We start from the raw sequence: 10,511 nt of genomic DNA, 5'->3' as shown, positions 1-10,511 counted from the left end.
AGGTCATATTGACCTATTGAGCTATGTGGAATTTTAGAGTTTCAATTTAGTTTAGAGATTGTGTGCAGTAGAACAATTAATCACAAACCTACACTCGTATAATCCTAACTTGAATTGCGCCAGGACTCTCTCGCTTTAGACCACAGCATCTACTACTGTGACAAGAAGTTCATTAAACCACAGGTGATAGATCTAAAATGTAATGCTATCCTTTTCATAATGCTCCCTGTGGAAAAAAATTGTACTAGATTTAGACTTTTCAAGTCAATTAAGAGATTGTGTACAACAGAATTAGCCACAATGTAGGTAATCGTACAATCCTAAATTGAATTGAACCAAGAATCTCACGCTTATAAGATCACAGCTTTCGCTACTGTGACAGGAAGGTTGTGGCTAAGCCATAATAACAATTACTTAATCATGTTCGAGAATTTAAATCAAAACATCGATGTAAAACATGACCAACCCGTTTAAGAAATCTATTTACCCCAGCTTTTCAAAAAAGTGTCTGAGTAAAAATGGAGAACGCTCCCGATGAAATTTCTCTGCCAGCTACTGCTAGTGACAATGTTCCTGAGGAAGTCGAAGACAGCGCTAACCCTCCGTTAGTACCTCTCATGTCAAATCATCCATAATTCCATACTAATATTATAAATACGAAAGTGTGTCTGTTTGACTGCTTGCTTTTCACGGCCCAACAGTGTAACCGATTTTGATGACATTTGGTAGAGAGTTAGCATACATCCCAGGGAAGGATTAAGCTATTTCTATTCCGGAAAATCAAAGGATTCACACGGGATTCTTAAGGGCCCATCCGTTTAACGGATTTATATGAAATTTGGTACAGAGATAGCTTGCATCCCGGAAACTAACATTGACAACTTTTTAATCGGAAAATCAAGGAGTTCCTACGGGATTTTTAAAAACCTAAATCCACGCGGACGAAGTCGCAGGCATAAATAAGTAAACATAATAAAACACATTTTTTTTTAGAGACGATGTTCAGCAACTAACCATCAAGGAGAAATTGCGCTTGTTTCTTCGTTACCATTGGCGTGGCATATTGTGCTTTGTTGTACCTTTAATTTTGTTACCAATACAGCTCTCCTTTCCACCAGAGGTAATTTCATTACAAGAGAAAAACGATAACATCTTACTTAAAAATCTAGTTTAAAGATAATTGACAGAGATAATAATTGGCTGAATTAATAGATATTCGTAATTTCTAATTTGCCTATGTCCATTATGGTGGCCTCTTCACCACTCTATCGGCAACCGATTATGGAGTATATGGAGTATAGGTTTTAATAAACCTGCCGTACCTTTTCCATTCTTGCATCGTCAATTCATTACTTAATATTTGATTAGATTATAATCAAGCGCGACTTATATTATTAACCTCAGAATACAGATTTTTCTGTATTCTGAGTGACTTCAAAAAATCCTAGTTCGAAGAGAACCCAAATAAAAGGTATAAAGGGAAACCTATATAGATAAAATCTCGCAGATAGGACGCCCTTTCCTATCCGCGGAATGTTTGTTTTTAACCCCCGACCCAAAAAGAGAGGTGTTATAAGTTTGACGTGTGTATCTATGTATCTGTCTGTGGCATCGTAGCTGCTAAACGAATGAACCGATTTTAATTTGGTTTTTTTGTTTGAAAGGTGGCTTGATCGAGAGTGTTCTTAGATATAATCCAAGAAAATCGGTTCAGCCGTTTGATAGTTATCAGCTGTTTTCTAGTTACTGTAACCTTCACTTGTCGGGGGTGTTATAAATTTTTAATTTACACTTGTTAACTAGTTGGTATAACTCTCTCTGTTTTGACTCTATCATTTGTAATGGATCACGTAACCTTATCCGCAGAATTAAGTTAACTTAGTATAACGCTCTCTCCGTTTTCGTATGGGACTAGCTTACTCCCGCGACTTCGTCCGCGTGGAGTACACAAATTTCAAACCCTTATTTTACCACTTTAGGAGATGAACTTTTCAAAAACCCTTACTTAGGACATGTCTACTTAGCGGATGTCTACGTCATAATACCTATCTGCATGATATTCAGCTCGATCTGTCCAGTAGTTTGAGCTGTGCGTTGATAGATAATATAAAATGACTCACTGACTGACTGCAGTCAGTGAGTCATTTTATATGTTTAGATTACGTAATTACTTAAAAGAGCAACTTACGTAAAAGAGCAACCGCCGAGTTTCTTGCTGGTTCTTCTCGGTAGGAACAGCATTCCGAACCAGTGGTAGATTATTTTGACGATTCAAAAGCACTTGTAAAAGTTTAATTGAATAAAAATAATTTGAATTGAATTGAATTAATGAGAGAGCGCTATGCTAACTTCATTCCGTGGATAGCGTATAGTAAACTGTAAGTACCTATCATAATATTTACAGAAATATCAATGGTGTGCCTACACTCTGGTGCTGATGGCTGTGTTTTGGGTCGCAGAATGCATACCCTTAGCCGTCACTTCGTTTTTACCGATTATCATATTTCCATTGACTGGCATTATGAGCACAAGTGAAACTTGTGCCTGTTATATGAATGTAAGCATTATAATCTCCCCTATTCAGAATCTCTATACAAGAGTCCATGAAGTAAAACTGCAGTTTTTATATTTTTTCATTCACGGATTTCGCACGTTTAATAATTATGGAGCCCTAACCAACGGCATCTTAGGTCACCCGCTGCAGGTGGAGCCAATTTGATTGTATTTTATTTTTCTATGAAACTTCTTGAAAATTTTCATGAACTAAGCTAAACGTAATTAGCTTAGCTTAGCGCGCTGTAGCTTGCGCTTAAACGTTTTTATATGTAATTTTAGGATACAATCATGATGTTCTTGGGGAGTATGTGGCTTGCATATGCTGTTGAGCAGTCAGGCTTACATATGAGGCTAGCCCTCTGTGCAATCCGCTGTGTTGGTTACTCTCACTACAAGTAAGTTATTGTACTTATATTATGATATATTGTGTAAAAATTAATATACGCATATGTTGCATAGAGGCATAAAACACATACAGTAGGTACCTACTCAGATTATTTTTTGTAGATTATTATTTGCAATGTCGTTCATCACAATGTTCATTTCGATGTGGATCACTAACACAGCAGCTACCACCATGATGGTTCCAATTAACTTTGCATTGTTAAAAGTGTTTGAAGATGTGAGTAAAGTTGATACTTACCTACTATATTTTTATTTAATGACAAGCTACTGCGACCTCACCTTTTGGTGATATGATGGGCATATGATATCTTGGGCGCTTTGTCCTGAATCTAAGAATTCTCGATCCAACTAACCGCTAGTAGATTTTTATGAGGGGTAACGCACTACAACCCAAAATTCGTTATAGGGATTTTGAATTGGATGCAATGCGTAAAGAGTTTAAAGTGCCTAAGATGGAATCGTGCTAACCTAGAAGGAGAGTTGCAGTTCAATTAAACCATAGTCATAGTTTTTACGCACCATCAATCGTATTGGAGCACTAAATCGCTTGGCGGAAGGGTGGTGAGTAGAACACGTCCGGAAGCTGTCCAAGTTCCATCATATCAAACCAGAGACAATATAGAAATTATAAATTTCATAGGTTTGGTAATCGAACCATATACATCTTCTCATTTATAATACCACGACGCTACCCGCTGAGCAGGGAAGTCACCAAAAGAATATTAGCATGTTATGTATAAATAGGTTAATCTCATCTTCAATTCATTTTCAGCATGATTTGCTAAAAATCTACGACACTGGAGTAGGAGAAAATGTTGCATCTGACATAACTACTTGCTATTTCTGTGCAGCTACATTTTCAGCTACTATTGGTAACTATCTTAGTTTACAAGTCGTCAAAATGAAACACACGATGACGGAAGCATTGGGCGATGAATTTCAGGCAAAGATGCCATATTGAACGCGCGCATACGCGTCTACCTACAATTTGTGCTGAAGCACGACGCGGCTTCGATGAGCACTTTCAATGTAGACTAACACTTTGCTCTTTTAAAAATAGTTGAAGATCAGTTTTATTTACTTTGTCATACCTATAGTTGAAACTAGTATACTGAAAGAAACGAGGAGGATGCGCACCGTACTTGGCATACTTTGGCTGGCTACGCGCCGTCGTAATAAAAGTCGTATGTTTTAGTTTCAGGCTTTAAAAGCACACACACACTTTCTTGTTTGAATTTCAGGTGGCATCGGAACTCTAGTTGGTACGGCCACTAACTTTGTATTTAAAGGATTATTTGCAAAGTAAGTTCCTAATACTAAAATAAATAAGTTCATTCTTGCGACTTTATCCACGAGGATTTAGGTTTTTAGGGTTCCGTACCTCTAAAGGAAAAACGGAACCCTTATAGGATCACTTGGTTGTCTGTCTGTCCGTCCATCCGTCGTGTCTGTCAAGAAAACCTATAGGGTACTTCCCGTTGACCTAGAATCATGAAATTTGGCAGGTAGGGAAAGGAAGGAATAAATCCGAAAACCGCAATAATGATCTAATCAAAAAAAAATTGATTAGATCATTATTGCACTTGGTCACTTCGGTTTTTTAGTAATCCCGATGGATTTCCTCGAATTCGAGTCGCGCTCTCTAGGAGTGCGTGCTTCGATGTTTTATCAACCTCCATGCAGGCCCTGCACAGAGGACTGTTGGTGACACCTATAAAGAACCTATCTTCGAACTACATATACCTACCTAATATACCTTGCTTAATACCACTTCAGGTTCGCAACCCGTTGAGCTATTTCGGTTACTTTTGTTCACAAATCTCCTCATTTCTGATTTAATCACGTAGAGAAACTCCGAGCATTGCTCTCGCCGCGCCATTACTCGCTGAGTGACTCAGCTTTTGTATGAAGCTTAGTTCCATTAATAGCGCGCCAAAGTGCAAGTCACATGATAGTTAAGTGATTACCGCCTTTAGGTAGATTCAACAGCTGTAGCACCAGAGGCGCCACTGTGTTGCCGGTTTTTAACCCCCGATCCAAAAAGAGAGGTGTTATAAGTTTGACGTATGTATCTGTGTATCTGTCTGTGGCATCGTAGCTCCTAAACTTATGAACCGATTTTAATTTAGTTTTTTTTGTTTGAAAGGTGGCTTGATCGAGAGAGTTCCTAGCTATAATCCAAGAAAATCGGTTCAGCCGTTTGAAAGTTATCAACTCTTTTCTAGTTACTGTAACTTTCACTTGTCGGAGGTGTTATAAATTTTTTATTTACACTTGTTGGAGAATCTATTTATCTGCATTGTAAATAACACCATAATATTGACAGAACATAGATGCTGGGTCCACAATCATAATCTGAAATTCTTTTTTGTCTATATTTTACAGGATGTATCCAAATGCTCCAGAATATCTATCATTTCCAAAATTTGCCGCTTTCGCCATACCGTACATGTTGATAATGGAAATATGTGTCTATTTTTATCTCATTGTCTTATACTTTGGTTTCTTAAGGTAAAAACGATTACTTATATTAAATCATATTATATTAATAACATTAAGTTTATGCCTTTCTTTTTTATTAAAAGTACATTGTACTTAAGCCACAAAGTTGTTTGTGGGAAAGCCTTAAATAGCGCTATTTGATTTTGCATGAGAAAAAAGCATCCTTGTAAGAACAATGATAGATGACTGCATGCACGCATTCACTATGTTCACCTAGATAAATTTGGGTGACCAAAGTGGAATACACATACTAATATTATAAATGCGAAAGTGTGTCTGTCTGTCTGCTACCTTTTCTCGGCCCAACAGTTAAACCGATTCTGACGAAATTTGGTACTGATTAGCTTATATCCCGGGGACGGACATAGGTTATCAGAGAGTTCCCAAAGTGGGATTCCTAAAGACCCATCCGCTCAACCGATTTGTATGTTTGGTACCGAGGTAGCTTGCGTCCATGTTATTGACATAGAGAACTTTTTATTCCGGAAAACCAAACAGTTCCCACGGGATCTTCAAAAACCTACATCCACGCGGACGAAGTCGTGGGTATCCTCTAGTTACAGATAAAGTTTTTGGTAGTTTGGTAAATAGTACTTTTTTCCAGACCCCACAGTGCAGCGGCCAGGAATGCTAAAATGCCAGCTGTAGGCATAGAAGCTGCAAAAAAAGCTGTTGAAGAAAGATATAAAGCTTTAGGCCGTATTTCAATTTGGGAAGTAGTAAGTTTAAATATATCTCAATATTTAATATATAAAAAGTTGTATACCTACCTATGTATTATATACATTAATTATATTTTATTAATAAGATACAAAAGACGATATCCCCAGTGTTTTGGGTACACGCCCTCTAATGACTATTATTGGACGGTGTACTTATATTTTTGTAAGTATATACATTTTTGGAGGTTTTTTTTATAGATATATTTTTTATAGGTATAATAAATAGAACATATGCGAACTTTTTTCTTTTTGTTCCAGCTTGTCATTATTCTGTTCAGCATCGCTATACTACTATTTTTCAGCCGATCTCCACAAATATTCACGGGTTGGGGTGATGCTATTCCTGAATATTTTAATATTAAGGACAAGAAATTGTAAGTTTTCACCAATAAGAGCTGCCCAAACGACCCCACTATACTGTAGTTGCAACACCCATACTTCCAAACTTAAAATTAAATATAAGGATAGCTTGATTCCCAAAGACTGACATAAGCTACTTCTTATCCCGGAAAATTAAGTACGTGATTTTTAAAAACGAATTGAGGATGTCGCGGGCATTGCATCTAGTCATATTATGAATATCTACAGAATAATCACTACTGTATCTACTTTTTGAATATGAATAAAGTTCATAATATTCACAAGTGTGTGAATTCGTTGTGTAGTAATTTTAATTTTTTATTGCAGCGTAAAAGATTCAGCGGCAGCCACAATAGTAGTATTTTTTATGATACTGTTGCCATCTTCACTGACATTTTTTGAAAATTGTAAAGCTAAATGTAATGTATCATTTTTTATGACGTTATAATCACATGCTTTGTGTAATATATAAATAGAATAAAATAGGAATAAAGTAAGAATTTGTTATGTGCACTTTTTTTCAGATCATGGCGAGTTGCCAGAAAAAAGCATTCCATCGGTCCTTGATTGGAAGAGAATGAACGAAGTCATGCCCTATAGTTTTATGTTCCTTTTAGGTAATTTATGAGTTATTTCATCATCATCAACATCGCCGACCCACTGCTGAATACAGGTCTCATGTCAAAATGAGAAGGGTTTAGGCCATAATCCATCAAGCTGACCAAGTGCGGATTGGCGTACTTTACACATTTTTGAGAACACTATGGAAAATTCTCAGGCCTGTAAGTTTCCTTACGATGTTTTCCTTCACCACGGTAGTAAGTGATATTTAATTGCTTAAAACGCACATAAGCCCGATTAAGGATCTAATTTAACTCTGCATACCTCGAACAGAGGCAGAAATCTTAACTACTCACTAGGTTATTATCGTCTTTCAAATGTATAGGTGTTACGGGCAATTTGATAAGTCCGGGCACTATTAATAATGGCCGGTCTGTATTAATAATGCCCGACTCAAATGGGCAATGTGATTAAAACAGCATGATTAATCACTTTTCCCGGCCCTTATGAATAATGCCCACCCTATCTTGGGCAAAGTAATTAAATAGGTGAACTGTACTGTTTTTGTTTATTAAATGAAAGAACCTAACCTAGCCTAAGTTTTTTTTATACGTGGGAAAATCCTCATGGATACCACCGTGCTCGGGGAGGCGAGGTGGTTATGTTGGACTCTTACCGACTAAAACCCCACGGCTTACCGTCTCAATTGTTGTTGCTGGGCACAGGGACACGAACGTATTTATCTGCGACCCAGCTAACGGCGCCCGCCAAGGCAGGCCCAGCTCTGGGACTAAAAGGGGCCCCAACATCGTTTAAGGCTCACCGGAAAAAGGGCTTGCCTTCCAACTCGAGGACCTACTCTTCCGCGGGTAACAGACTCCCCGTGTCTACTACCCGGAGACCCTACTCAAGGGGGCAAGCGACGGTCGTGTGCAGCTCAGCTGCGCCCGATTATCTTGCGGCGCATGGGATGAGAGCTTTCGGCTTCCTCTCTCAGCCGCTCCGCTGCCTCCTTCTGCGTCATTACTTCCTCGCTGAAGAAGACCATCGCTTGCCAGGCCCTCTCACTGTCGACCATGGATTTAGTCACGGCGGGCAATGAGAGGTCCTGCCCCATAATATCCACCAGTGACTGGCGAGGCTCCGCCCACGCCGGGCACTCAGCCAGCGTATGTTGTGCCGTGTCTGAGACACTACCGCACTGGTGGCATTCCTCTGTGGGCTCTCTTCGCGCCGCCCTGCACAGGTATCTTCCAAAGCACCCGTGCCCCGTAAGAACCTGTACAAGGTGGAACGTGAGTGCTCCATGCTTCCTCTTCGTCCAATCCTCGAGGATGGGATGGATAGCTTTGATAATCTTATGACCAGCAGTGGGTGACTCGAGCCTCCTCTGCCAATGGAAGAGGAGTTAAACTAACCTAACCTAAGGCCCTCCCCCCGCACGTACGGGCCCCTGCCAACGGCCGCGGTCCAATTTATCAAATTGCCCGGCTACAAGTAGGGAATTATTCATACTGCCCGGTCCAAGTGATAAATTCAAGCTATCTTAAACACTGACTTATTACATGGACCACGGGCCGTCGGGCATTATTAATAATGGCCGGTCGAAGTGATAAATTAATCACTATGCCCATCGCTCTTGGGCATTATTAATAATGGCCGGCCCTTATTAATAATACCCAGTTAATCACGTTGCCCGTAACATAGGGATAATATTATGCACTAATTTAACAGGTGGTGGATTTGCTCTTTCGGAAGCGGCGAAAAAAGAGTATACGGATTTGAATGGCAAAATTGGGATGCTCCTGAAACATTTTAAACATTTACCAAATCTCGTCACAATTCTCTTTGTGATTACATTTACTATCTTTATAACGAACTTTGCGTCTAACGTGGCTGTTTGTAACGTCATTGCCCCTATTGTGATGCAACTGGTTAGTATCTTGGTATTAGTTGTTATCAGTTAACTGTGTGTTTATATTTGATTAATCTAGATTTTTTTTATAATTATTGTGAGCCTTATGTCGACGGCACTACGGTGGAAAACTCAACCGAGTTTATGTCTACACCATATTCGTAATAAAACTTGTAATTTTTTTTGTAAACAATTCCTAAATATATTTTTTTTTAAAGTATTTAGTAAAGCTCGCTTCAATCCCACTGCGTCTGCATACATTTGTCCTTAACAATCACCTTTCTTATCATAACAGGCAAAGGAAATAAATCAAAATCCTCTATGGTACAACATAGCGGCAGGTTTTTCTTCCTCGTACGCATTTTGTTTGCCGGTGGGTACACCAGGGAATTTGGTTGTTCAAAGTGCTGCGAATATACCAACATCGAAAATGGTTCGTTTTTGCACTATCCATCCATATCCATACTTTATATATTATAAATGCAAAAGTGTGTCTGTCTGTCTGTCTGCTACCTTTTCTCGGCCCAACACTAACCGATTCTGATGAAATTTGGTACAGGGTTAGCTTATATCCCGACGACGGACATAGGCTACTTTTTAACCCGGAAAATCAAAGAGTTCACGCGGGATTCCTAAAGACCCATCCACTTAACCGATTTATATGAAATTTGGTACAGAAGTAGCTTGCGTCCCTGTAATCGAAATAGGCATTTTTTTATCCCGGAAAATCAAACAGTTCCCACGGGATCTTTGAAAACCTAAATCCACGCGGACGAAGTCGCGGGCATCCTCTAGTTTATAACAAGTTTGAGGCCGCACTGGCAAAAAAAAGATGACGCGGCGGTGTTCCTGTAAACAAACTCCTGTAAACATTATATTATGATGAGAACGGTCACATAAACCTAAACGACGATGATGTGGCCAACCCCATGAAATAAGAGTAGGTTAATATTCTATCGCATCGTCATCCCCTTGACAGTGTGGTCTCGGCCTAAAAATATACGTATTTATGGAACTATGTACTTATGTAGTATTAAACTGTGTGTGTGTGTATCATTTAAAATTTCAGTAGGTCGACCCTGGACGACCAAGCTTCACTCAGCGAGTTTTTTGAATTGAAACTTTTGTAATCGAGTGCCTAATCTTTTACCTACTTGCCGCCGTAAAATCCGCCTCACATTTCTTTCAGATCAAAGCGGGCATTGGACCAACAGTGACAACAATCATTATAACATGGTTTTGTGTATGTTTTTGGGCTCCAGTTATTTGGCCAGATTTAAAATTATTACCAAACTGGATAGAATGAAATTAAGAATTACCTCATTATAATATTTAGTGTTAATATAATTTTGTTTCATTACACAAACGCCTTTAGCACACCTGCCAATGTACGGACACCAACATGGATAGGAGGCTTATGTTGTTATTGTGAAAAAAAAAACAATAATACTGAAAAATAATTTATTATAGTATAAATAAAATAAGTAGGT

At 38.7% G+C, this 10,511-nt stretch overlaps 1 protein-coding gene across 2 annotated transcripts; it reads left to right on the top strand.

The window, feature by feature from the left end:
- The first annotated feature begins 179 nt into the window (after nt 1-179).
- LOC123872174 (protein I'm not dead yet-like) lies at nt 180-10,366 on the top strand. 2 transcript variants are annotated; one of them, XM_045916349.1, is made up of 15 exons: nt 180-604; nt 994-1,120; nt 2,405-2,557; nt 2,836-2,951; nt 3,064-3,178; nt 3,734-3,833; nt 4,203-4,263; nt 5,347-5,472; nt 6,068-6,182; nt 6,444-6,559; nt 6,873-6,964; nt 7,070-7,162; nt 8,841-9,040; nt 9,317-9,454; nt 10,211-10,366. In XM_045916349.1, the coding sequence occupies exons 1-15, from the start codon at nt 519-521 to the stop codon at nt 10,325-10,327; spliced, it is 1,755 nt and encodes a 584-aa protein (XP_045772305.1). In that variant the 5' UTR covers nt 180-518; the 3' UTR covers nt 10,328-10,366. The 2 variants fall into 2 exon arrangements, with proteins under 2 accessions (XP_045772305.1, XP_045772306.1); XM_045916350.1 differs by lacking the exon at nt 994-1,120 and having other exon boundaries at nt 517-604.
- The last annotated feature ends 145 nt before the right edge of the window (nt 10,367-10,511 follow it).

Source organism: Maniola jurtina, chromosome 14 (assembly GCF_905333055.1).
Source record: "Maniola jurtina chromosome 14, ilManJurt1.1, whole genome shotgun sequence".
NCBI classification, from domain to species: Eukaryota; Metazoa; Arthropoda; class Insecta; order Lepidoptera; family Nymphalidae; genus Maniola; species Maniola jurtina.
The sequence above is the reverse complement of the archived record's forward strand: the minus strand, read 5'-3'. Positions and strand labels throughout refer to the sequence as shown.

What these genes read in the sequence shown, in the direction of transcription:
- LOC123872174 (XM_045916349.1), top strand. Translation starts at nt 519, where the DNA reads ATGGAGAACGCTCCCGATGAAATTTCTCTGCCAGCTACTGCTAGTGAC. An exon ending in GAAGACAGCGCTAACCCTCC is followed by an intron (nt 605 to 993) that starts GTTAGTACCTCT and finishes ATTTTTTTTTAG; the next exon opens with AGACGATGTTCAGCAACTAA. An exon ending in AGCTCTCCTTTCCACCAGAG is followed by an intron (nt 1,121 to 2,404) that starts GTAATTTCATTA and finishes TAATATTTACAG; the next exon opens with AAATATCAATGGTGTGCCTA.